The sequence below is a fragment of the Aspergillus glaucus genome (genome assembly GCF_001890805.1).
Source record: "Aspergillus glaucus CBS 516.65 unplaced genomic scaffold ASPGLscaffold_10, whole genome shotgun sequence".
Taxonomy (NCBI): Eukaryota; Fungi; Ascomycota; class Eurotiomycetes; order Eurotiales; family Aspergillaceae; genus Aspergillus; species Aspergillus glaucus.
Genome location: NW_019170462.1, coordinates 490,644 through 514,467, shown reverse-complemented (window position 1 = coordinate 514,467; position 23,824 = coordinate 490,644). Strand labels below are relative to the sequence as shown.

Genomic DNA, 23,824 nt, shown 5'->3' with positions numbered 1-23,824 from the left:
TTTTTTTTTTTTTTTTTTTTTTTTTTTTTTTTTGTGTTTTTCTTTCGATTTGGAATGCGAAACAACCAGCTCACAGCGTCCGGCTAAAGCGGCGCATGGAGAATAATAATAATGATGATAATGAACGGATAATAAGAGAATGCGAATACGCGAAATGAAAAAGGAGAGAAATGAGAAGAGAGAAGAGATTAGAAAAGCGCAATTCCGGCGTTGATGAAGATCGGCCGAGCGAAGATATGGATGGGCTCGTTTTTTCCCTATTCTTCCTACTGTCCGGTCCGAAAGTGATTGATATGTATGAACGGGTTGAAAGCAATGACCACCCACAGGTATTCCCGTTCTTGCTATTATTATGCCTGAAGAAATGATGAGAAGCACGACGACAATGCGATCTGTCTATCCGCTGTTGTTTTCTTTTCTTTTTTCTTTTTTTTCTCTCAAAATTTTCCCTCTGGTCCTCAGCTCAGGGGCTCGACCTTTGCTCTCCCCCCCGAATCGTGGCGTGTGGTTGGTTGCGCTAGACTTAGTGACCGTATTTTTAGGCTCGGAGGGGCTCATTTTCAGGGGAAGCTCATCCGGAGTCGTGCTCGACTGGACATCCGGAGTATGGCTTTTACTCTACCGTATTGAACAATACGATATCCACTCTTAACGCTCCTGCAGCCTCGTTCCTCCCCCAGATCGATCAATGAATTCATCCCCAGCGCGCAACATTCAATAGTCCGACTCTAAAAAGTGGCCGATCTGATCACACGTGGAGCTGACATACAGAGCACGGTGCCGCGGTGGCAACCCGTCCCGTATTTATCCAAAGTACCTCCGGAACTAGATAGCTCAATGTACTTTGTTTCCGGTGTCTGTATCTTTATGTGGCTTGACTCTTGCCTTATCGGGCTATATTGGTATCACGTGGTGGTCCACTCGATGAGCGCCATTACTCCGCTCTCCCATCTCTGTCCTCCAGAACTGGCGACTATTCATGATTCAGTCAAGCACTACTACTGAGCACCGAAAAGAACATCATTTGAAATTCCATTCCATGACAAATGCTAATCTCCAGGACACGCACCGCCGATATGGAACCTCTTAAAGCTGCAGGCAATCTGAACCCCACATGAGCAGCTATTGCGGGGCATTATCCATGCGCATCGCATCATCAATCATCAGGCGTCTCTACGCTATTCAGGCACTCCCTCTCCTTCCTCCCATGACCGAAACGGCAAAACCACGCACGGATGCGACGGACAAACCTCCTCCCTCTCCAAATACTTAAACTTCGGTCCATTCGGTCCTCCCGTCCACTTCTTCTGCCCTAACAACTCTGGCCCCCCCGGCAGCGCATCATCACCCCATTGTCCATTATAATACAGCCAGTTCACTGAGAATCTGGGGTCGTAGGCCTGGAAGGTCTTTGTGGCGGGCTCATAGCTGTATGCGTATGCGGATTTGGTGGGGTCCCAGAGGATTCCGCGGTCGGTTTTATCGACTAGGAAGCCGGCGGGGAGGTTGAGGCCGGGGATTGTGTGGTCGTGGTTGCTGTGGAGAACACACTGTCAGATGAGTCCGGGATCTCTCAATGAGGAGGGAGACTAACCCGGGAGTGGAATAAGTGGCATGTGTGCCATTTCCGGAGTAGCCCAAGGGCCTCTTGCCTTGTTTCTCTATGGCGTTGTATGTGAATGCTTGTCCGCTGGCGTGCTGGCTATACCAGATTGCCTCTGGGGTTGCGTTTTGGAAGCGAATCATGTTGTGTTCCCTAAAGGGTCAGTGTGAGGTAACCCAGGTAGGGTCTGTCTCGACTAACCAATCTCCTATGTGGTTACCAAACTCCATTCCCAGAACCGTGTTTCCCTCATTGTAACTGGACTGGTGAGCTAGTGTCCAATATACCTCTTGACCTGGGTAACTCACGCATAGAAATAAAAGTAGAACGCATCAAGCGTGTCGTTCCCATGGTCACGAGTGACAACCACCGACGAAACAGCATTCCCAGTGTTATTATTCTGATCGAAAGTATCACCATACAACCATGCCGGCTGCGGATCAGCATCGATGCCTTCTTTCGACGTCAAGAAGACACTGGCGTTGCCGTGCTCATTGAGACCGTCCAGGTTGCTGAGGGTTACCGGCGCGGGAAGGTCTTGCACGGCTGTCCAGTTGACCATGGGTGTGGTATGGGCAAGCTGCTGGGCAATATCGGAGGGCCTGTAGGGATCTTGGCTATGGAGCCAGATGAGAGGTGCTAGATCTGTTAGAATAGCAGACGAGGTGTGGGTTTTATGTAGGAACTAACCGTATTCGAGGACATAGCTTGGGATTGGCGTCACAGATAGGTCTGTAGGAGGCTTACTGCCTGACAGTATACCCGAGACGAACATGAGAGGCTTCAGAGCCAACTGCATCGTGGATAGGTACATCGAAAAGTTGCTCTGCTGCGACCCTGTAGTCAAAATACAAAATAAGATCTCCGGGTCAGCCTTATATGAAACCCCATGTCACAAGAATAACACATACCAAACGCCCCCCCAAAGCCCACCAGTAGCACCGAAGGAACTCATCTTGCGACCGTCCACAAATACCAGCACTGTCCTTGGTGGGGAAAAAAGCAATCACAATCCAATTGCAACTCCGTGCAAGGAACAAGCGCTCTGAGTCGCGGTTTTGGCGGAGAAGATCATAAAGTTCGTCTGCATGAGTTGAGAACGCATGCTTGCTGCTTATTGGATGCGGATGATGGGATCAGCGATCATGTTTCTGTTTCCCCGGCGGTGGGGGACAGGCGTTGTGTGATTGGGATGGACCGATTGTTGCGCAGGTCCCGTGATGTTTGGCTGGCTGTATGGGAATAGGGCATGACCAAAGTCAACATTCACGTGCATTTGACACTTGATGCCACCATCCAATCAATCAATCAATCAAAATCCATTCATTTTACTATACTACCCCTGTCCCTGCACACTATTAACCACCCATAACCTCCCCTCAGCAGCCTTCCTCTCCCTCTCCCTCTCCTCCTCCCTCTTCTCCCTCTCTTTCATCAACTTAAACAGCCTCAAATCCAACGGAATCCTTTCCCCCAACCACGTCGCTCTCTGCGTATGATTCCTCTCTTCTTCCGAATCCACCGTATTCGGATGGATCAGGGCACTTAGCGGACCGCGATTAATCACCAGCCATGGGATGAAAGCGCCGAACTGCGCGGGGGTGAAGAGGTTAACTTCGAACATGGCGACGGGGTGAGGGCCTACGGGGCGGTCAAAGAAGGTGTAGATACGGAGTTCGGGGACTGGTAATGGTTAGTGGGGGGATTGGATTGGGTTGGATTGGGTTGGATTCGGGTGTTGGGGAATGTGCTACTTACATTCCCGGCGGATTCGTTCCCAGAGGGCTTTTGCGTAGGTTGCTTGGTCGGGGTTGTTCTATCGACAATCAGCTACTTCCATTCTAATAAAGCAGGATATTATCCCAGAAAATGAAGAGAACAAACCTGAAAATGATAAATATGAATATCAAACCCTCCCCGTCGGTCCTTGGATAAAGGATCCGGGAATTCCTCATACGCCTTGCTCAAGACCCCATGTTGCGGGTTCTTGAAAGACTTTCCGTCGTCGTTTCTCTCTCTGCATCAATTGTCAGTACATGTTCTGTTCTTTTTATTCATGTCTCATGCGATGCCGCTTACTCCGGGAGTGGTTCGAGATTCTCATACCCCTCCAATGGTGAGGGGTATGTGTATGCGAATTGGTCTGTCATTGCGCAAAGAATGCTATTCTTTCGATGTAGTTTCAAGACAACGAACGATCGTCGAAACAACAAGCGAAGCAAATTCCTGTCAAGTCGTGAGATGTATGGTTGTTTGTCGAAATATATGTCTGAAGTTGTCCAGTCGAAGGATCCAGAGCCAACCACGCCAGCGATTATTGATAATCTACTCCTGGTAATCACGAATCAGATAACAATCAATCTCTTCAAATGCTGCTTTTATTATCAGATCAATATCTGAATAAGTGATGTCAACGCTGAATTTCCGCGCTCTGACTAACGTGCGGAACTGCGCGCAATCTATGGCTTGGCGGTGATTGGTGATGGTGCCATTGTCGAGCATCATCACTCAATGTGATAGTAATTGGAAGGGAAGATACTGAAGGATTGGGATGATAAAGTTGGTATATAAGTGCTCAATCTATGCAAGGTGCCAACGACTGAACGCCATAATCGTCAACAAAAAGCCTACCAAGGCGCCCTAACATCAACATGTCCATCCTCATCAAAGACCTTTCCTCGATCCCATTCACGTCCCTCGCCCTTCTTCGACCATTTCACGTCCTCGATACTGCCCTCTGTATTCCCTCCCGTAAAAGCAGCGTTGTTCTTCCACCGGTCCACCGTAGACTCGCTGAACCCAGCCTGCCGTAGTCTCTCCTCTCCCTTTTGTTTCCAGCGAGTCCGGTCCCGCAGGGCCTCGAGGGCGAGTTCCCAGTCATCGTCTTCGGTCATGAGTCCTGGTACTCGACGGCGTGTAGATCTGTTTCCGGAGGATGGGTCATCGTCGTCCAGATGGACGTCGAGCGTTGGGTCGTAGTCCTTCGCGAAATGGGCGTCGATGTTACTATGACTGGGCTTGTAGGCGCCTCGTCCGCGAGAGCGCATGGGTGCCTCAATACCGTCTCTTTGTGGTAGCGGTCCTACCAGGTCCTCCAATGGATCTGAGTCGTGATCTGATGCTTGGTTCTGGTCTGTTGTCGGCGGGGATAGTCTCCTCGTATGTTGGCTGGACCTGTGAGTGGACCGGTGTTCTCGGGAGCTGCGATGCTCATCGCGTCTATCACCGTCCTCTTTGTATTTCCTCTTAGAGCGCTCAGGAGATCGAGAACGAGAGCGCTCGGGAGACCTAGAATGATACGACGATCGTCCATGACGCCGTCTACCACCCCGGGAATCACGATCTCGTTCAATTCGAGGAGACCGGCTTCTCGAGCGAGAATACGACCGATGCCGTCTCGAGTAATCGCGCTCATCGTCGCCATGGTCTCTCCGTCGATACTTGGACCGCTCATACTCCGACTCATGCCCCCGCCTGTGTCTTCGCGCGCGATCTCTATCTCTATCTTCTGACATAGAACGACTTCTATGTCTCCTCCGACGATGTTCTCTTTCCCGGCCATCCCTTCTCTCTCGTTCTCCGTCCCGAACGCCGGATTCACGCTCCCGGTCCCCACGGTGTCTTCTCGTATCGTGCGATGCCGACGAAGAAGCAGCCTGCTGCTCCCGTAACTGGCGCATTCGCTCCCTAGCCTCCCTCTCCTCCTTTCGCTTCAGTGCCGTATTATGGTTATCCGTTTCTCGGATGATATGTCGCAGGAATCGCGTATTTGGTTTCGGGGCTGCGCCTGACGGTCTGTCGCATAAGTTATCCGGTTAGCACTCTGAGCGTCAATCTATATGTAAGCAGAAAACAACGAACTTCTTAGGCATGTATGCCCCTAATCCCTCCAAAGCGTATTTCTTGGAATTATCCCGTGCTTCGTTTGCGAGGACCTGCGCGACGTAGTCGTCGTTGCTGAGGTCGCCAATCGCTCCCGGTCTTGGAGGCATGGTCGGAGGGAGTCGCGCTGAGATGCGACAGCAGATAAGTCCAGAATATGGTATTCAAGAATAGAGAAAATAGTCCAAGAAGAAACAGACCAGAGATATCAATGCCCAAGATTGACAGAAGTGAAGTCACCGCCCGCCGAAGCGGAGCAATTTTATCAATCGGCGGGCGGCGATAGAGATTAATTTATTTACCTCCGCATTGCGCGTTACCAACAACACTTTTCGAAAAACATTGATTTCTGGTACATCTGGGGCATTGCAACAACATGGCAGACCCAAACTCCTCTGAAGCGCTAAGTCAAATTCAAAGCCTCGAGAACGAACACGGCGATATCAAAACATACCTCTCCATCCTCCGCATCAGCGAACCCATCGGATTAGAATCAGAGACTGAGAATCAGGAACGGTCTCCCTCGAAGTGTGGCTCTGATGTCTCTGCTCTCGATAACCCCACGCCGTCTTCGTTGGAGGCGGACTTGACGCATTACAAGGTACGGAGTTGAACTGGTTGGCATACCCTGCACGATTGGAGGAAACGAACGCTGACGAGCATCTCTACACAGGAACTCTTCTCCAAACTACGCTTCTCCTACGTCGAACAAGTCACAAAAGAAAAATTCCTCCGCGCAATCGTAGGCGATCCGCCCCTCGTCGTCGACAACAATGAAAACCTCAAACTCGAAACCCAACTCGCAGAAATAAAAGCAGAGCTCAAAGCGCGCAAAGAAGATGTTCGAATGACGATCGAGGAAATGGAGAAGACAGGAAGGGATCTCGCAGCGCGTTATAAGAACGTCCAGTTACAAGGGGCCCAACTTTCCGAACTCCCCGAATCCATCGCGAACCTTGAGTCGACTATCGCCGGGTTACGCGCGAAACAGGTTGCCAATATGGATGATGCATCGTCGTCGCAGAAGCTTCCTCTTCCTGCGACGTTATCGCTGTTATCTGAGCGTGAGGCTGAACTTGCGGCGCTTAATCGTCAGTTGGCTACGGTACAGAATGCGTTGCCTAGGAAGACGAGGGAGGCTGAGGCTATTGAGCGGGAATTGGGTGTGCTTGAGAGACGCAAGACGGAGGAGATTGCGCAGGCCAGAGAAGCTCAGCGGAAGAAGCAGCAGGGAGAGAGTGACGGTCTTGAAGAGATGGGACGGTGGTATAGAGGGGCGGAAGAAACGTTGAAGAAGATAGTGGGTGTCGGGGAGTAAGGATCTTCATTCGGGTTTGTATGATTTACGACGGCGTTTTAGGAAACGAGGGTGTTAGGGACAAAGGTGTATATAGACATATGACGTTACGGACAAGAATTAGGGTCTCGAATGATACTTTTTATTCGTTTATCATATGATCGTACAACATGACACGCTATGCTGCAGTCACAATGGAACCCCGTTTTTTGAATATCTAAATTAAAACCCGTCCATACTCCTAGTTTTAATAATCTACTCCTCGTCCTCCTCACCACCGTCTTCACCACCACCCTCAGCAGCGCGGGCCTTCTTGCGCTGGACACGGCCAGGGCGGCCACCACCGTAGGGCGAGGTAAGGGCGAAGTCGATGTGCTTCTGGGAGTCAAGGCGGACCATGTAGGAGGGAACGTTGACGATCTGCTTGCCGACACGGATGTGACGCTGCTTGATCAGGACACGGGCGTGGTGGATGGACTTGGCGAGACCGAGTTTGTAGACACAGGTCTGGAGACGGCGCTCCAAGAAGTCCTCAATGCGGAGGGCAAGGACGTAATCGAGCTTCATGCGCGACTCGTCAAGCACACCGATACGGACCAGACGGCGAATCAGGGCATTGCCTTCGAACAGACGCTTGGGGTCCTTCTCGTCGAGGGTGAGAAGCTCACTATGGAAGTGAGTTAGTTTCATTCCATACATTTTCCTTCATTGAATAACTGGGATCGCATACCGAGCAGCACGACGGATCTTGGACAGGGTAAGCTGGACACGCCACACCTCACGCTTGTTGCGCAGGCCGTACTCGCCGACAGTCTTCAGTTCCGAGTCACTATCGAAAAATGGTTAGGCAACTGAACACACGACATAAACAGAAGCACGCTTCTGATTAGTGGCCGGAGAGTACTAACAGACGAGCCGACTCGAAAGCTGTAACAAGTCAGTATTCACATGTTCCCGTGATTGATCGCATTTTTCGCTTCATCTTGTAGAACTTCGAGGAGTACTTACGACGACGAGGGACCTTGTAGGTCTTGGAGTAGACGCGACTGTATTTCACATAGCGGTTAGAATCGATGCGACATGGGCAATCGAGTCCACGATGCAGGATACTCACGGGACGGGGGCCATGGCTGCGGAAGGTGGGTTGTCGTGAAGTTGTCGAACACTACCAAGCTTCTCGGAATTCGCAAAGATAGAGAAGTTGAAGATGTTGTTTTCGCCGGGTGGGACTAAGCGAGCGAGAGTGGAACTGAATCCTGATGTGGACTAGCGCAAGGGCTAGGGCTGTGCTGGCGGAGGACCGCGCACTAAGCAATCCCGAAGTCTACCACCGCTTGGTGCGGAAGAAGGCACTTTTTCGTTGTCGACAACTAACTCCAGTATCACCAAAACCGCCGACAATGGGTCACTCGCACGGTTTGAGACGCGGCACCCGGGTATGTTGCTCTTGTTTTTCGATGTCAATTCTTTTTACGGCGAATTTGCGATCGTGGTTCATGGCGTGGGAGAACGGCGCATGCTGACGGACGAGGAATATTAGTATGCCTTTGCCCGTAACTTCAAGGAGCATGGCCAGATTCGGCCCTCGACCTACCTGAAGACCTACCGGTACGAACACGAAAACCCCGCTTTGATGCGATATCGAGATATGTTATAAGGGCAAGGAATCTGACGATGAATCTATAGGGTTGGCGACATTGTCGACATCCACGTCAACGGTGCCGTCCAGCATGGTATGCCCCACAAGGTCTTCAACGGTAAGACCGGTGTCGTCTACAACGTGACCAAGTCCTCCGTCGGTGTCCTCCTCTACAAGGTCGTCGACAACCGCTACATCGAGAAGCGCCTGAACGTCCGCATCGAGCACGTCAAGCACTCCCGCTCCCGTGAGGACTTCATCAGACGTGTCAAGGAGAACGCCGACAAGAAGCGCCAGGCCAAGGAGCAGGGTGTCCATCTCCACTTGAAGCGCCAGCCCGCCCAGCCCCGTGAGGCTCACACCGTCGAGGGTATCACCCCCGAGACCATCGCCCCTGTTGCTTACGACACTCACATTTAAACGAATGGATTCGGTCGACGCGGTTTGGTGTTTCTGGGTTTTCTCCATCTATGGGTGGATTTGCATTCAACGAAGCGGAATATTATAAAAAATATTATAGGGTTTTTCGTTGTTCCGGCACTTGTAAGGCTTGTGCATAGATTCCCTTGAATGAGAAAAAAAGAAAAATTCTCAATTTCTTTTTGTTTCAACTGCCTGGCCGCATTTCCCTGGATGACTACGGATATCGTGCAGCCCCTATATACAGATGAGGAACCAAAAGCACTTTTGAAGCCATGATAATGATGTGGAATACTGGATCCAGACTGGAGGTGAACTACGGCGTCCGCAGCCAAGCCATGCCACCTTGTAGCCGTAGAAGTCTCGATTCGCCCGCTATCACTACTTAGGATTCGACATACACAATCCAGCCCGGGCTTTTGGTCACTGTACTACGCATGTAGGGCTCATGACGTCGAGACGATCCGGGGATTCATACAACATCGATCTAGAGACGGGATAAGTATACACATCCAATGCGAATGTAAATCCATAGATAATGCCTTATTTGGACTCTTATGCTCTGCGGCCTTTGATGCCCTGCTCTGGTAGTGATTTCCAATCAGCAGTGGCAGACAGGTCCGCTCCGGACTCCGCAAAAAAAATCGCCGCCGAGATTCAATTTTTCTTCCTATCGATACGATTATCGTATGTTCCCTTTAATTCCTATTTCCTTTCTATTTCCTGTACACACCCACCAAGATATAATTCACGAGACACAAATTGCTTGACTTGAATATACTGTCTTTCTTGGTGTTCTTTTTACCTTGTCATTCCAAACCGCGCCGATCGGAACCGCCCTCGACTGGTACATCAACATCCAGTCCTCGTGAATGTCTCTCCCAGCTAACCCCAACACCGGCACGTCGCAGACGCATCTGGCAACCGGTAATCAATCGCCTCAGATTGGGAATGATAAAATAATACAATCAAGAGAAACCGGCAATGTGGTGCCCCAGCGCGTGCGGCCAGATCAGGCCGAGACAAAACCAAAGCCATATGCACATTTCGTCGCAGGAGGGTATGTTCTCAAGCTTTTTTTAGCTAATGGTTGACGAATACTGAGTCTTATTTTCCACAGCCTTGGTGGTATGACTTCTGCGACGCTCACATCGCCCCTCGATGTCCTCAAAACCCGTCTACAATCCGACTTCTACCAAGCACAACTACAAGCCCTTCGTGCCTCTCACCCCGTACCACCATCCTCGTCGATTACCTCCCTCCCTCGTCTAGCGATCCTGCATTTTAGCGAGACGTTCCAGATCCTCCGCTCGATACATGTCCATGAAGGGTGGCGCGCTCTGTTCAAGGGCCTGGGCCCGAACCTGATCGGTGTCGTCCCGGCCCGTGCGATCAACTTCGCCGCATATGGAAACGGAAAGCGTATTATAAGTGACTATTATGACTACCGGGATGCGAAAGAGACGCCCGTTGGGGTGCATTTAACAGCGGCCGCAGTGGCGGGGATTGCCACCGGCACTGCGACCAACCCGATCTGGCTCATCAAGACGCGACTGCAACTCGACAAGTCGAATTTGGAAGCTGGAAAGGGACGACAATATAAGAACAGCTGGGACTGTATCAAGCAGACGGTTCACCACGAGGGTATTCGGGGTCTGTACAAGGGTCTTTCCGCATCATACCTGGGCGTGACGGAATCGACATTACAATGGGTTATGTACGAACAAATGAAGATGTTCCTCGGACGCAGGGAAGAGGTGAAACTGGCCGATCCAAAGCATGAGTACGGATACTGGGATACCGCGGAGTTATGGGGTGGCCGGATCGCTTCTGCTGGTATGGCGAAGTTGGTCGCTGCGGCACTCACATACCCGCATGAGGTTGTCCGGACAAGATTGAGGCAGGCGCCTACCGTGTCGACTGCGGAGGGTAAGGCTGAGATGAAGTATACTGGGCTTGTGCAGTGCTTCAAGACGGTATGGAAGGAGGAGGGTATGGTTGGGCTGTATGGTGGTCTGACGCCGCATTTGCTTCGCGTGGTTCCGTCTGCTGCCATCATGTTTGGAATGTGAGTATCCCGGGTTTGCTTTGTTGATAAGATAAGGTTACTGACATGTCACAACAGGTATGAATTGCTTTTGCGCGCCTTCGGAGCGACGTCTTAACGACTTTGCGTGACATGACCCTCTTAATGCCTGAAAAGTGAAAGGAAAAAAGCATCTACACCGTTTATTTAGCGACATACCTGTATTATATTACCTACCTCTCCGTCCGGACAAGCTGTGCGCATTGAACCTCGGAAAGTCGCATAGTCAGCCATAGATCTTGCTTATCTTCAAACCCCTCCTCTACGATAAAACAATTGAATGACCGTTTATGCACAGCCGTTTCTGTTTCTTATTGGAATCTAGACCGCAATAGATAATTGCTCTAATAGACCGTTCCAGATGTATATGCGTTGGACAGCATCGAATCCACAATCCTCATATCTGACATTGAAGGTCTAGACCATGACATCAATCACCCTATTATGTCCGCGAGGGCAACAAACATGGAAAATAGGAAGAAAAAAAAAAAAAAAAAGAAGGTAAACCTACGAACATGAACATGGCTGTGCAGTCCCTCAGTCCCTACACCGCATCTCAGACCAGTGCACTGCATTGCCTCACGCCCTCAGAACTTGGGCATCGGGTAAAAGTACAAGTACTTTTAGGCAGGTGATGCAGAAGTACCTCGAGGTGGTTTGTACCAAGCTATTGAAAATGACGTGGGTTCTCGGAACAAAATACGCATATCGTAGGAATCTAGAATCTTCACTGTCACATTTCGCATTGACCAGGAAGAGAAAAAGAGATAGACCCACGTGTTCGGGTTGTTTGTATATATTATGCATCATGCTCTCTGCGACATATGTGCATATATCCTAGTATGCCGACTGTCAGGGAAGATACTGTAGATCCCTGTTCGTCTCAACTGTCCAGGATAGTATAGAAGATTGATGGGGTTACTTTTACTTTAACTGCAGGGCGTAGTCTGGTGGTCGCTAATCCTGCTACTATTGATTATTATCAATAAAATGCACAGATGGTGCGAGAAGACGAGGATTGTCCCTACGGAAAGAATATTCGATCTCGGCCCTGTCATGCTTCGCGCATTTATTGATTCATTGCATTGTGAAAAATAGGTTACGGGAAGTTAATCGGTAGGGAATCATTGCAGATTTTCCTTGGTCCATAAGGTTTCCGGGGACTAAATTATACATCGATATATCGGATGGATCCTGCAATCGCCAAATGAAGGAAAGAGAGAGGGCAAAAAAAAAATTTTTTTCGAATAAAAATAAAGCAGAGATATGGTGGGCATCCCTGCACACCGTCATTTCTCTTTAATTTTCCCTCTATTTACCCTTAACAAGGTTTGAAGTGAGGCGAGACCATTTCGTTGAGACGAGGCTGCCGGAATGATCTGGACGGGCAAGCAAATCACCGGATGAACGCCCGTCGAAAAAAGGGAAAATCGAGATATGGAAAAAGATAGAGCTGGAGAAATCGATACTGGATTTATTTTATTAATTTTCGATTACTTCCCGGTGCCTGACTCCATCAAGTATCACGCGTAGTCCCGCCTATGTGCTTGTCGAGTCTGTGCAAGGCACTGAAGATCAGTGGGACGAAAGATGACCGAGTACTGCTTGCTTGCTATGGACTCATCCTCCAAAACGCTAAGCCACTACAGTGCCTCAGGATGTTTGCCAAAGCCTGTATAATATGGTTTCAAGGCAAAATGACCATGGCCCGGCTGCCCATCCTCTGCGCCTACTTTGCAGGAAGAAACCATGGACAAACCAGAGTCGGGCAAATCTGGCGGTACCATTCCCTCACCTCTTCTTTACTTCTTCGGCTTGGGAATTTCCGGGCACTGCAGAGTCTGAATGGGCTTTTGCAATGGCACCCTCCTTTTGCCCCGTTGGGAATTTTACCAGGTGATTGCACTCTGGTCACATATAAAAGCGTCGGGTATCCCTCTACGATCCAGTCTATTTTTAATCGTATCCAGTTCTTCATACCTTCCCTCCCTCAGAAATTTGGTCATTAGCCAACCGTACTGTTTCTGATTGTCCGTACCCCACTGCTTAACGCATCGTGTTCTTGCTCCATCTACGATCTTCTCTCCAAAGACTATACGGCTCAAAATGAATACCAACAGAGATCTTCGACACATCGGCGAATGGGTCAATGAGGACACCAAGCGTGACACCAAGCGCGATATTTCATCCCCCGTCAACCCCAGAGTCCCAGAAATACCCCAGCAGCCGCCGTCGTCGAAAAACACGTCTCACATGCTGCATGTCTTCATAAACCAGGACCGAAAAGACATGCCATGGTCGCCGGCCATGATGGACAAGAAGTGATATATGTCTTGCGACGATTGCTTCACCAATCCTCGATCTTCTTGCATACTTGACGATTGTCATTGTTCGATATCTTCAGCATACAACATGGGCGCAATAATGATGTACTCGGTTTCGGTTTTCGATGGTTTTGGGCGTTGGACAGGGATACTTTGGGCTTGGTTAATACTTGGGAATTGGGACGAGCGAGCATTGTGATTCTTCGGTTTCGGGTTTATCGATGATCTCTCTTTGTACAAGTGATGCTATTTAATGCAAACATAGACTATGTCAGCTGCTGCATTTTGAAAGACTTGAGTTCTGCAATATGAGTTTTACCTGTTGTCTTCTCTGATCGACATGAGTCAATGTCAACCTGACAGGTGATTCTCGAACTGGCCCGAATAATGGAACATTCTTTGCGTTCTGTACCTGCATCTATATGTGAATCATAGCAGAATACATGAGCATAATAGCCAACGAATCCGTGCCCATTTTTCTCCGGAACACAAAATAAATTGTTGGATCATCATGGATTAAACCCCGAATTCGGCGACTAACACCGGCGGGGAAGTTTATGCTTTCTTTTTCTTATATTGTCTGATATGTACGGAGTGCAAGTGGGTCGCTGCCTTTGCGAACCATTCGTCATCATCATCTTGGCACCTAGCCACGGGTGGCGCGAAGTGTGGCTTACGCGCGGTCAGAGTTTTATTGATTTATTGATTTGTTGAACCTTGATTTATTGAATCTCTCCTCTCACTCATCTCTGAGAAGGAATGAATTGTAACTGGAGCCATAGTTACAAGTGTTCATTATTCAAGACTCTGATATAAGGTTCGCGCTAGTACTAATCAGGACTAGCTGCCGCTGATAAGATTGAGTGCGGGGAGGACTGTTGAGCCTCTGTAATAGTCTTTGTAATATTGTATTCAATAACTATATAATACTCGACAATGAACCAGTCCATTAGGCATTATTAGATCTGCGGTCTTTTTATTGGTAGCGGGCAGGAATGACAGTTGGATTACTTCGTTAATGTAATTCGTCAGGATATGTCCCCTGTTTCATCTACGATCCCTAGACCCAATCTGGTCATCCTGAGGGATCCACCAGTAGTCACGAGAGAGGGAGTATGGTAAATACGGGTTATTACAGTAAAATGAGTGGCAATTGAGCCACAAGTACAGAGTACAGGGGAGTACTGACTCGCTACAAATCTCTGTGCACCGAGCTCGAGATACAGTCCCGATCCAGATTGAATCTCTGGTTCGTCTTCGGATACGGGTCGGTACGGACCCGGAGAACGGCGTCCTCCGCTACTCTAAAATTCATTTTCTTCGCCAGATACCCTCCATAACTACAAGCACCACATCCTTTTGCGAGCCTTTGCCCTCCAGCCCGTGTCGCCATCGTTGTCTTTGCCTCACTTTTCTGGATGTCGCCCAAGATCACCACTGGTTTGCACGTGAACTCAATATCATCGGTAGTACTCTGTACCTGATGACGTACTCTGTACAGAGTACTGACAACATGTATTTGCTTTTCTAGGCAGCTGCGTCGTCCGTTTTCTCACTGCTCCGAGCAGATGCACACGCGCCGGAACATACAGATCACTTCCAGAGTCGGCCCCCGCTGTCCGTCTTCAAGCCGTCGATCCGCACCAGAGACCCATATTCGAGAATATACCAGTGCATGATGTGAAAGCTACCCCTCACTACTAGCGTTCTATATTAAGAGCACGGTACGGGACAATAGCTATGGGTATGTGGGCTCTTTCGCTTGAAGCCCGCTGAATATTCCTACACGGCACCCATAAAGTGCACCATTGACGTCAATGGCCATTATTACGCTGCCCGAGGGTGATTGCTCAAGCAGTGGGCTAGCGACAGAGTTTGAATTTGCCCAAAAGATGTACAGGGTGAAGGGGAAAAGAGCCCAGGACAACAGTAATGCTTCCAGGGATTCCTCAACAGTAACATTGTATTCTTCATGGAGAAAAACATCGCGGCGCAGAAAGCAAAGGACAATTAAGCTCTCGCCGTGGCGTCTCTTTTTCTTGCCAATTAGATGCTTGTATTAGCTCGTTCCAGTGGGTCTGGCTGCTTGGAGTTCCCCCAGTGGGTTGAGCATGACATAGTGACCCTTTTGAATAGTCCTCCTAGCGGACGATCTTATTCGGCGAGGAAGCGGCATCTTTCTGCCCAAATCATTGGGAGGATCAGCCAAGAAGGTCTCTGGGTTAAAGTGCCCTCACCATAAGCCCGTTGCCTTCTCTCGGAAGCTGGTAATTACACATAATTTTCATTTTTCTCGGATTACTCCTTCACTGCCCCGGTGTTAAATTGAGGCTGTGATGAATGGGGAAACTTATATAACCAGCGTGCGCCGTTTAGATTCTCAGCTCATCTTCTGCTCCTCTCCGGTTCTTTCTTATACTCTTTTGCAATAAACCCATTCGTTTCTCCCTCTCCTTCCTTCTCTCTCTTTTCTTTTTTGCTAGTTGGTTGTGCGGTTGTGACTACTTCCCTCCCCCCTTCTCTTTCTGCCTTCTCCATAGCCTTGTGCCTCTCTTCGTCATATTGCTTATTCTGCTCCGCAATTGATTCTCCCACTTTGCTTACTTCTCTGGCTCTCATAACCTCTTTCCATCCGGGTTGGACTGTCCCAGTACTTCTTCCCAGCGGCCATCCTTCCTCTAAGGCCTCCCACAATGGCAGCAAACCCGAACGGAGGCAGTACCTCCCTCCAGGTTCCTGATTTTCCAGGCTACGGTGGAAGTCGCCGAGGGAGTGATAGCGCATTTACCCTTGCATCCGACTTTATTTTCAGTACAGGAGATCCTCTTGCGGAGTTTTCGCAACCTACATCCTTGCCTTCATCTCAGACCTACTCGCCGTCCTCACAATTAGATCACCTTAGCTACGAACTCCAGTTCTTCGACGCAAGATTCAATGATTTTTCGCTCCAATATACCACGGACCAGTTGCATCGCGTAAGAGGTCTTCTCCAAACCTGTTTGACCAGAGTCGAAGCCACCATCGGATCGTACGCCATACCCCGGAATTCGGCTCTCATGCCGCCTGCCTCTACCAGTATATCCAGCCAGCATGACCGATATCGTTGCTTGCTATGCCCCGAAGAGAAACAGTGGGTATACAAAAGTATAGGGACCTTCAAGCGCCATGTGGAACACAAGCATTGTCCTAGATATCAATATCGCTGCCATGTACCTGGTTGTGCAGTCATATTGTACCGAAAGGACAAGATGAGGCTGCATCGGTTGAGATCAACAGGTCACATAATGTCAGCAACGCTCTCCTCCGGCATGACAGGACCCTTAAAAGTACAAATGCCGACTCCAAGGGCGTGCTGGCGTTGCCCAAAAACAGTAAGCTCTTGGAAAGAATGGTTTGAGTGCATAGCCAGTCATTGTCGCATACCTTCCACGGTGAGCGATCCCTTGAGCAGGAGAAGCAGTCGTGACCATGGTAACAACGACGGCAACAACGGTGGCTCGGGCGGGGGAGATGGAAAAATTTTCGACAAAGCATTTCAAGATCATTTTACTGGCGGAATGGGAGCGCAGTTTTCGTCTTTTCCCGGTACTGGCTCTTCAGGCACCGGTTGCAACTTTCGCTGTGCTGCAGGGGCCCATGACGCTAGCGGAGAGGAGACATCTGAGGATGGCACAAGCTCGGATGGGTCATCATCGGCAAGCTCTGACGCAGAAAGTCCGTTTTTCTCCTTTGAAGAATCAGAGCCGCGATCTCCAGGTTCCGGCTTGCTTCATACCGGAGACCTACCGTCGATCGACCCTCGTTCTCGACCAAGCAATATACACCCTCATGTCTCCGAAACGAAGAGACCATCCCGAGCGGAAACGAGATTCACGGAGGGCATTCCTCCCGACCAATTCCATTCCGAACAAGCACTTGCCCACAAGTCCGGGGATACTTGCCCACAAGCTAAAGCCTCAGCCTCGACACATCTCGCCAAGAAAGAACGGCGTCCTAAGTTGCGAGAGAAAGCAAACATTGTCAGGCAATTACTTGTGCTTCAGTCCGCTGCTGCTGCACGCTCTCGACGGATGACCGAAGTCACCGAAGACGTCGACATATCCGTTTCGGATCCGAAACCGAATCTCACTTGGCTACCAAAACCTGCTGCTGACCTTATCGTCCTCGAACCTCAGTGGCTCTGGAAGCAACTTATTGAGCCCTTTCTAGCTGAATGCGAGACTAGCGAAAAGTCATCTCCATTCTGGCTTGCTGCTTCCCGCTTTTTGGAATAAATTGTGATTCATGAGTGATGTTGATGATATTATTAGGTATGAATTTGCAGTCCCTATTCTTCTAAGATTTGAGCTAACGGTGTTTTCTTCAGGGTTATTTTATATGTCTTGTAACGAATAACGATGTGCTGCTTTCTTTCGGAAATACCTCTTGTTTATAACGATCATGTTTGCTATGCTTTTTATATTGTTTTTTTGGTTATGTTTTTGATTCCATATCATGACATATAATGCTGTTCATGTTGGGGTTGATATTATGGGTGCAAATGTCTATGTATGGCTGTGGATGCATTAATGGGGTTTTTTGTGGGGCCTTTGAATTTTTCTTGTTCGGCTTTTATTAACTATTCTTTGGGTATTATAGTAACATTACTACTACTATAGAACATACCATTGTTTACAAGACTGCAATCAATAATCTATAAGTATTTGTACAAATTGTCCCGGGGAGAAAAAAAGAAAAAAAGAAAAGAAACAAAAGAAAAAAGTTCTTGATTACTACCCCTCCTCTCGTACTTTTCTTACACCTCACTCCTTCCGTCTTCCTTCCAGTATCCTACTTCTCTTCAGTTTTACACTTTCATAACCCGCCAGCCTTCTCTAAAGCAAGATTTGCGAAACTATGGAAGGATGGTATAGCAGTCTCGATTCCAGGAATCTTGACCTGGTAAGCGACTACGCAGGAAGAGAGCTTTTCTGCTTGGAAGGCGATTCTCTAGTCTTGGAGTGTCTTGATGATTCTGCGTTGGATTTTGAAGGTAAGATCGACGGATTAAATCAGGAGCTATCGTGGAGTACAGACTAACCGATAATTAGATGGATTCCAATTGCTTCATGCCGTTTATATGGTGGAGAGGTTCCTATCGAAGCTGTTGTCTACGAAATGCAACTTCCACGTTATCTTCTTCGACGGTAAGTCGCAGCTCTCCTACTTCCTTCCAAACCCGTGAAACAAACAGACGCTCATCAGTTCTCTTCCTAGAAAACCGAGACCTCCCTTCTCTCGCCGCATCCAAAGATATCTACCGCTCAAAATACAACTTAGCAAGAGAAGTCATCTACCAGCACCTGAAGACGTATCTCCAGAAAGTGAACCCCGACATCCAAGTCCACCAGTTCCCCGCGGCAGACTCTCCAGAGTTTCAGCAGCACATACAAACCTACAGCGTTTACTTCGCCATGTGCCATAATGGAGCGCTGCGGAGGCAAAATGTCCCATCTGTTGAGCCGATGCTTAAGGTTATTGCCAATATCATGGCTTCTGGGTTGGATGTTGCGGTTATCAATGAGATTGAGTGGAGAGATATTAAGGTTTGTCATTGTCCGCTGTTTGCTTTGGATGCTATATTGGGGAAATAGATTGCTAATTGAAGGTGTATCGGATTCTAGGTCATAACGAAGGTCATCCAAGCGAGTTCCTTGAAACCTCCTTCGGAAATAGTCGAGGAAAATACAGTGGAAGAGGACGCAGTCGCGGCCACGGATGAGCCAGATTCGCGTTCCGAATGCACTCAGAGTTTCCAGAGCCTGGCAATCTCTGTTGGCGACAACCAGAAATTAAACATGTCGATGAGAGAAGCACTTAGCCTTGCTGCGCTCTTGCGTCTTCTCCTGGAAACCCCAGACGAAGAAACAAAGTGCATGGCCGGTAGGGTTCTTTTTCACCTGGCATGTCTCAAATCTCTGTCTCTGGATGAGCGAAGACTGGAAGTCCATGAGATTCCCGACCCGGAATCTCATGATGCTTTTCTGGATAGATTCTGTCAGGCTGCAAGTGCAATTCTACGGAGTCTCGAGTGGAACAATGCTATCAAGTGCGACTGGGAGATTGACATCCATGACCTTATTGACGGCAGGGTTCTTCGTTCTTGTGCTCTCAACACTGCCTGGACAGATAGAGAAGCCGACCTCAGCAAGCAGCTCGAGGGTAGCTATAGCACGATCTTGAAGTGCTACCAAGATATCTCTGAATTTGTCCACAACCAAGTCAACCATTTTTCTGGAGACCAAAACGAAATCGCAGAATCTACCAACGATCCAAAAACCAATATGGCCTTGCTGCCCTTCCAGCACAAAGTCTTCGACAGCCATCTGGCAAGTGTTCGCGTGGCGGTCGATGACTCGCATATAGAGACCTACAAAAACGCCATACGTGACGACAGGCATTGGCACAACAAGAAGCCACTTGGCCCGAAACGTCCCATAAATCCACCACAGCAGCCCTATACCAAGTGGCGCAATCCAAACATATGGAACCAACGTCGCTTTCGCGACATGGAAAAATATGCAAAGAGTCTTACCAATGCCAAGGGAAATGCTCTTGAACCACAATCTGTTCTTTCCCCAGAACTGCGCAAGGCACAAGCCAAGGAAAAGATTGCTGCCAAGTCTTCCAAAGGAAAGAAAATTGCCGAAGTGAACGAGATGAAGAAATTAGCGAAAGAAGAGTCATCGTGGGTTGATTCCTGGAAGAAGAAAGTCAAGGAAATAGAGACCATGGCACCCCGTCTTCAGATCGAAGAATGTCAGTCCTACATCGAGAAGCTCGACAACCGGAAAGGAAATTTTCTGGAACCCGAAGCACGACTATATCTCCTGTCGCTACTGATTAGCCAGTACCAAGGCTCACGCGAGACTGAAGAGCGTGCGGCATTGGCAACAGAGACCTGGAACCAGGTTCGAATTCTCCGACAGAAAGTCGCTCGAATGACTCTGCAATGCTACCAGGAATTTCAAAGTTTGTGTAAAAAGCTGCAAGTACCGGATGTTCCAGATGTTCCGCACCCTTCGTCTACCCTACCAAGTCGTTCTCTGTCATTTACTCCCAGAGCTGGGTCAATCAAGTCAGGGCAGCTAGGCGCGCCGCTCAACTTTCAGCAATTCCAGATGCTCCATTGCGGTCCCTTGATGGATCGTCAGACTGGCGCAAAGCCAGACGAACGGGTTGCATTTGAGCCGGATCAGTGGCAGCGTGATGTCCTTGATGAACTGGACCAAAACAACAGTATATTTGTCGTGGCGCCAACAAGTGCAGGTAAAACTTTCATCAGTTTCCATGCTATCTCCAAGGTTCTCCAAGAGGATGATACCGGAGTGTTGATCTATGTTGCCCCGACCAAAGCGTTGGTCAACCAGATTGCTGCGGAAATTCATGCGCGGTTTAGGAAGACGTATCCTCGCAATAGTGAGCAGTCTGTGTGGGCGATTCATACTCGTGATATACGGTTCAACGATCCGATGAAGTGTCAAATACTGGTGACTGTTCCGCATATGCTTCAGATTGTAAGTCCAGTGATACGTTCCTTTTGATACTACTCTTTGAATATTTTCATCAGGCTAACTTTTGAAGATGCTACTGTCACCGGTCAATGCCAAAACTTGGGCCCCTCGCGTCAAGTGTATCGTCTTCGATGAAATCCACTCGATTGGTCAGGCTGATGATGGCCTTGTATGGGAACAGTTATTGTTGCTCGCTCCATGCCGCATCATTGCTCTCTCTGCAACAGTCGGCAACCCAACCGAGTTTGCAGACTGGCTATCTGTGACGCAGAAATCTCTAGGCACCGACTTGAAGCTTGTCCAATACGGGCAGCGGTACTCGGATCTCAGGAAGTACTTCTACACTCCACCAAAGAAGGTCGACTTCCAGGGGCTTTCTCGAGCCAAACATAAGGGATTGCTCGAATCTGAGCATGTACAGGGTCTGCATCCCATACACCCTGTGACTAGCCTTCATAATGCGCAGCGCCAGATGACAGAGGATCTTTCCCTCGAGCCTCGAGACTGCTATGTTCTTTGGGAGTCCATGGTCAAGCATTCGTCTGCTAAGTTCCCCGTCCCCGAAACGCTCCGTCCAGAAAATTGCATGTCTTCGTTCATTCGGAGGAGTGATGTGTTTGAGTGGGAGCGACGTCTCAAAAGTCACCTGGCTACTTGGATGATGGATCCACAATCGCCCTTCAACAAAGTTCGGGAAGACCTTGACTCGAAATTCTCTTCATTCGACCGACCTCCTAAGAAAACAGCTATAATGGAAAAAGACGATATGTGCTCCTCCGTGTTCCCACTCCTTGTCAGCCTGCATCAACAAAACGCATTGCCAGCGTTGCTCTTCAACTACGAGCGAATGACCTGCGAGCAAATTGCAGAGTCCATACTCAAGAAATTGCTCGATGCAGAGACAGCCTACAAAGATGGCCCAGCTTGGAAGAAGAGAATGACAGAATACCAAAAGTACCAGACATTGAAGGAAAAGAAAGCTCGTGTGGCAGAGAGACGGAAACCGGACGAGTCGAATCCGGATCCGGCTGATTATGAGCGGCATTCTTTCGATGGGTTTGATCCTGAAAGACCGTTGGAACAGTTCTCCTTTGCCGGAATCCGTGGACAAGACTGGGAGGAACTCAAGGACGAGATCTTCAAGCTGAAAAGATTCAATGTCAACCCTATCCTTCTCGAAGCTCTGACAAGGGGCATTGGTGCTCATCACGCGGGTTTGAACAGGCGGTACCGTCATCTGTAAGTGAATGGAATCCGTCAGATCACATTTTGCGCCTCAAGTTCTAATGACTTTCGCAGGGTCGAGCGCCTATTCCGTCGAGGTTTCCTACGCGTTGTGGTAGCTACCGGAACCCTCGCGCTGGGTATCAACATGCCCTGTTCGACCGTCGTCTTCTGCGGCGACAGCCCTTTCCTGACAGCGCTGAACTACCGTCAAGCATCAGGAAGAGCAGGACGTCGTGGCTTCGACCTTCTCGGAAACGTTATCTTCCATGGCATATCTTTCTCCAAAGCGTACCAATTGATAAGCTCACGACTGCCCGACCTGAATGGCCATTTCCCTATCACAACCAGTCTGGTGCTGCGTCTGTGTATCCTTCTGCATAACTCTGATGAATCGCCGTATGCGGTTCAAGCTATCAATTCTTTGCTTGCACAGCCAAGGTTATGCCTGGGTGGTGTGGATTCAAGGGACAAGGTGCTCCATCATCTCCGATTTTCTATCGAATATCTGCGTCGTCAGAAACTCTTGGGACGACACGGGGAGCCCATCTATCTCGCCCGCAGCGTTGCTCACTTATACTATACCGAGAACAGCGCTTTCGTGTTCCATGCTCTCCTTCGCGAAGGATATTTCGAGACCGTATGCCGTGCTAACCGAGGGAACACCGAACAGAAGCTGAGAACGTTGATGATCGTACTGGCACACCTCTTCGGCCGCAAAACGCTCGGGAAAAGATACGAGAAACTCCTCAAGAACAAGGAAGGTATCAAGTCTCCATCTGCAGTCAAGCTTCCCGACATCCCACCCGAAGCCGCCGAAGTCATCCACAAACACAACAACGAAATCCTAAAGACATACACCGCCTATGTTTCAACATACATAGACCAACATCTCCAAACCCCCGAAATCAACCTCCCTCTCACAGGCCTCTCAGTTGGCGGCTCCGGAAACCAACCCCTCAGCCAGACCCTAGGCTCCTCATCCCCGAATCTCTACCGCTCCCCATTCGTCGGCCTCTCAGGCCATAGCGACGAATTCACCAGCATCAGAGATCTCTGCAGTACTGTCCGTTCCGAAGTTTTCCTCGAAGAAAGCGTCATTCCTCAGCTGAATGTCTACCCAGACAACGGCATGCCACCGTTAAACGCGTACTTGTACGATTTCTTCTGTCATGGGAATCTGCAGCCGCTCGAGGTTGCGAATCACATCTCGAGGTCTGATGCGTGGTTTTTGTTGAATGACTTCTCGCTGATTCTGGCAACGTGTATTGTGGCGTTGGAGTCGTATCTTGATCCGAGTATTGATGAGAGAGGGGATGTTTTGGAGCCGATGGGGGTGGGTGATGAAGAGGGTAATGATGGAGAAGAGGACGAAGAGGAGGGTGCTGAGTCTGACGGCGAACAAACCAAGGAACAACCCATTGATACCAAGAAATCACCGGAGAAGACAAAATCCAAACCCGCTCCTATCCGAAAGTTCAATGATGACGAGGAAGATGATGACGACGAACTGCTCGACAACTGGGATGATGGCAGTGATGCCGAAGAAGACGAGCCCGAAACTGAAGATTCCGATGAGCCTGAGGAAGAGAATCTAGTAGTCTCGAAAGAGGTTCTGAAGGCATTCAGGGAGCTGAAGATCGAGTTTGATGAGAAATTCCATGCTATTTTTGCGTGATCTGCTCGTTTTGGCCTTCTTCACGCTCGCTTGGTTTACGGGGCGAGATTTGGGAGTACTTCAGAATTACTGGCGGGATTTGTATGTGAGATTAGGGCACTGGATTCCGGTTGTGTCG

At 49.1% G+C, this 23,824-nt stretch overlaps 10 protein-coding genes across 10 annotated transcripts; 6 read left to right on the top strand and 4 right to left on the bottom strand.

The window, feature by feature from the left end:
- ASPGLDRAFT_47128 (uncharacterized protein) lies at positions 1-738 on the top strand. Its single transcript, XM_022546596.1, has one exon. The coding sequence runs from the start codon at positions 386-388 to the stop codon at positions 650-652; it is 267 nt and encodes an 88-aa protein (XP_022400980.1). The 5' UTR covers positions 1-385; the 3' UTR covers positions 653-738.
- A 277-nt stretch (positions 739-1,015) lies between these two features.
- ASPGLDRAFT_47126 (uncharacterized protein) lies at positions 1,016-2,440 on the bottom strand. Its single transcript, XM_022546595.1, has 5 exons — positions 2,294-2,440; positions 1,912-2,242; positions 1,805-1,861; positions 1,595-1,756; positions 1,016-1,536 (listed from the first exon to the last, which is right to left on the bottom strand). The coding sequence occupies exons 1-5, from the start codon at positions 2,400-2,402 to the stop codon at positions 1,179-1,181; spliced, it is 1,017 nt and encodes a 338-aa protein (XP_022400979.1). The 5' UTR covers positions 2,403-2,440; the 3' UTR covers positions 1,016-1,178.
- Positions 2,441-2,924: 484 nt separating this feature from the next.
- ASPGLDRAFT_47122 (uncharacterized protein) lies at positions 2,925-3,949 on the bottom strand. Its single transcript, XM_022546594.1, has 4 exons — positions 3,683-3,949; positions 3,488-3,620; positions 3,362-3,419; positions 2,925-3,286 (listed from the first exon to the last, which is right to left on the bottom strand). The coding sequence occupies exons 1-4, from the start codon at positions 3,751-3,753 to the stop codon at positions 2,940-2,942; spliced, it is 609 nt and encodes a 202-aa protein (XP_022400978.1). The 5' UTR covers positions 3,754-3,949; the 3' UTR covers positions 2,925-2,939.
- Positions 3,950-4,141: 192 nt separating this feature from the next.
- Positions 4,142-5,730, bottom strand: ASPGLDRAFT_171422 (uncharacterized protein). Its single transcript, XM_022542738.1, has 2 exons — positions 5,465-5,730; positions 4,142-5,398 (listed from the first exon to the last, which is right to left on the bottom strand). Exons 1-2 carry the CDS (start codon positions 5,593-5,595, stop codon positions 4,231-4,233), a joined length of 1,299 nt encoding a protein of 432 aa, XP_022400977.1. The 5' UTR covers positions 5,596-5,730; the 3' UTR covers positions 4,142-4,230.
- Positions 5,731-5,796: 66 nt separating this feature from the next.
- Positions 5,797-7,087, top strand: ASPGLDRAFT_74385 (uncharacterized protein). Its single transcript, XM_022549732.1, has 2 exons — positions 5,797-6,086; positions 6,159-7,087. Exons 1-2 carry the CDS (start codon positions 5,862-5,864, stop codon positions 6,801-6,803), a joined length of 870 nt encoding a protein of 289 aa, XP_022400976.1. The 5' UTR covers positions 5,797-5,861; the 3' UTR covers positions 6,804-7,087.
- On the bottom strand, positions 6,920-7,933 carry ASPGLDRAFT_149547 (40S ribosomal protein uS4). Its single transcript, XM_022542043.1, has 5 exons — positions 7,897-7,933; positions 7,791-7,828; positions 7,691-7,709; positions 7,513-7,611; positions 6,920-7,449 (listed from the first exon to the last, which is right to left on the bottom strand). Exons 1-5 carry the CDS (start codon positions 7,908-7,910, stop codon positions 7,038-7,040), a joined length of 582 nt encoding a protein of 193 aa, XP_022400975.1. The 5' UTR covers positions 7,911-7,933; the 3' UTR covers positions 6,920-7,037.
- A 249-nt stretch (positions 7,934-8,182) lies between these two features.
- On the top strand, positions 8,183-9,339 carry ASPGLDRAFT_149542 (60S ribosomal protein eL21; the record flags this gene model as incomplete). Its single annotated transcript, XM_022542042.1, has 3 exons — positions 8,183-8,218; positions 8,323-8,390; positions 8,469-9,339. 3 exons carry the CDS (start codon positions 8,183-8,185, stop codon positions 8,839-8,841), a joined length of 477 nt encoding a protein of 158 aa, XP_022400974.1. The 3' UTR covers positions 8,842-9,339.
- A 188-nt stretch (positions 9,340-9,527) lies between these two features.
- On the top strand, positions 9,528-11,271 carry ASPGLDRAFT_82269 (putative mitochondrial carrier protein (Rim2)). Its single transcript, XM_022550159.1, has 3 exons — positions 9,528-9,901; positions 9,962-10,909; positions 10,967-11,271. The coding sequence occupies exons 1-3, from the start codon at positions 9,714-9,716 to the stop codon at positions 11,004-11,006; spliced, it is 1,176 nt and encodes a 391-aa protein (XP_022400973.1). The 5' UTR covers positions 9,528-9,713; the 3' UTR covers positions 11,007-11,271.
- A 4,225-nt stretch (positions 11,272-15,496) lies between these two features.
- Positions 15,497-17,958, top strand: ASPGLDRAFT_47114 (putative C2H2 zinc finger domain protein). Its single transcript, XM_022546593.1, has 2 exons — positions 15,497-17,561; positions 17,618-17,958. Exon 1 carries the CDS (start codon positions 15,945-15,947, stop codon positions 17,523-17,525), a length of 1,581 nt encoding a protein of 526 aa, XP_022400972.1. The 5' UTR covers positions 15,497-15,944; the 3' UTR covers positions 17,526-17,561; positions 17,618-17,958.
- Positions 17,959-18,147: 189 nt separating this feature from the next.
- On the top strand, positions 18,148-23,706 carry ASPGLDRAFT_25732 (putative DEAD/DEAH box helicase; the record flags this gene model as incomplete). The annotated part of the gene is made up of 6 exons (XM_022543505.1): positions 18,148-18,283; positions 18,342-18,437; positions 18,496-18,836; positions 18,915-20,807; positions 20,875-22,043; positions 22,104-23,706. 6 exons carry the CDS (start codon positions 18,148-18,150, stop codon positions 23,704-23,706), a joined length of 5,238 nt encoding a protein of 1,745 aa, XP_022400971.1.
- Between the last annotated feature and the right edge of the window lie 118 nt (positions 23,707-23,824).

What these genes read in the sequence shown, in the direction of transcription:
- ASPGLDRAFT_47128 (XM_022546596.1), top strand. Translation starts at nt 386, where the DNA reads ATGCGATCTGTCTATCCGCTGTTGTTTTCTTTTCTTTTTTCTTTTTTT.
- ASPGLDRAFT_47126 (XM_022546595.1), bottom strand. Translation starts at nt 2,402, where the DNA reads ATGCAGTTGGCTCTGAAGCCTCTCATGTTCGTCTCGGGTATACTGTCA. An exon ending in AAGCTATGTCCTCGAATACG is followed by an intron (nt 2,243 to 2,293) that starts GTTAGTTCCTAC and finishes TAACAGATCTAG; the next exon opens with CACCTCTCATCTGGCTCCAT. An exon ending in GCCACTTATTCCACTCCCGG is followed by an intron (nt 1,537 to 1,594) that starts GTTAGTCTCCCT and finishes TGTTCTCCACAG; the next exon opens with CAACCACGACCACACAATCC.
- ASPGLDRAFT_47122 (XM_022546594.1), bottom strand. Translation starts at nt 3,753, where the DNA reads ATGACAGACCAATTCGCATACACATACCCCTCACCATTGGAGGGGTAT. An exon ending in AATCTCGAACCACTCCCGGA is followed by an intron (nt 3,621 to 3,682) that starts GTAAGCGGCATC and finishes CAATTGATGCAG; the next exon opens with AGAGAGAAACGACGACGGAA. An exon ending in TTCATATTTATCATTTTCAG is followed by an intron (nt 3,420 to 3,487) that starts GTTTGTTCTCTT and finishes GATTGTCGATAG; the next exon opens with AACAACCCCGACCAAGCAAC.
- ASPGLDRAFT_171422 (XM_022542738.1), bottom strand. Translation starts at nt 5,595, where the DNA reads ATGCCTCCAAGACCGGGAGCGATTGGCGACCTCAGCAACGACGACTAC. An exon ending in GGGGCATACATGCCTAAGAA is followed by an intron (nt 5,399 to 5,464) that starts GTTCGTTGTTTT and finishes CTTATGCGACAG; the next exon opens with ACCGTCAGGCGCAGCCCCGA.
- ASPGLDRAFT_74385 (XM_022549732.1), top strand. Translation starts at nt 5,862, where the DNA reads ATGGCAGACCCAAACTCCTCTGAAGCGCTAAGTCAAATTCAAAGCCTC. An exon ending in CGGACTTGACGCATTACAAG is followed by an intron (nt 6,087 to 6,158) that starts GTACGGAGTTGA and finishes ATCTCTACACAG; the next exon opens with GAACTCTTCTCCAAACTACG.
- ASPGLDRAFT_149547 (XM_022542043.1), bottom strand. An exon ending in AAGATCCGTCGTGCTGCTCG is followed by an intron (nt 7,450 to 7,512) that starts GTATGCGATCCC and finishes TCACTTCCATAG; the next exon opens with TGAGCTTCTCACCCTCGACG.
- ASPGLDRAFT_82269 (XM_022550159.1), top strand. Translation starts at nt 9,714, where the DNA reads ATGTCTCTCCCAGCTAACCCCAACACCGGCACGTCGCAGACGCATCTG. An exon ending in GCACATTTCGTCGCAGGAGG is followed by an intron (nt 9,902 to 9,961) that starts GTATGTTCTCAA and finishes TATTTTCCACAG; the next exon opens with CCTTGGTGGTATGACTTCTG. An exon ending in GCTGCCATCATGTTTGGAAT is followed by an intron (nt 10,910 to 10,966) that starts GTGAGTATCCCG and finishes ATGTCACAACAG; the next exon opens with GTATGAATTGCTTTTGCGCG.
- ASPGLDRAFT_47114 (XM_022546593.1), top strand. Translation starts at nt 15,945, where the DNA reads ATGGCAGCAAACCCGAACGGAGGCAGTACCTCCCTCCAGGTTCCTGAT.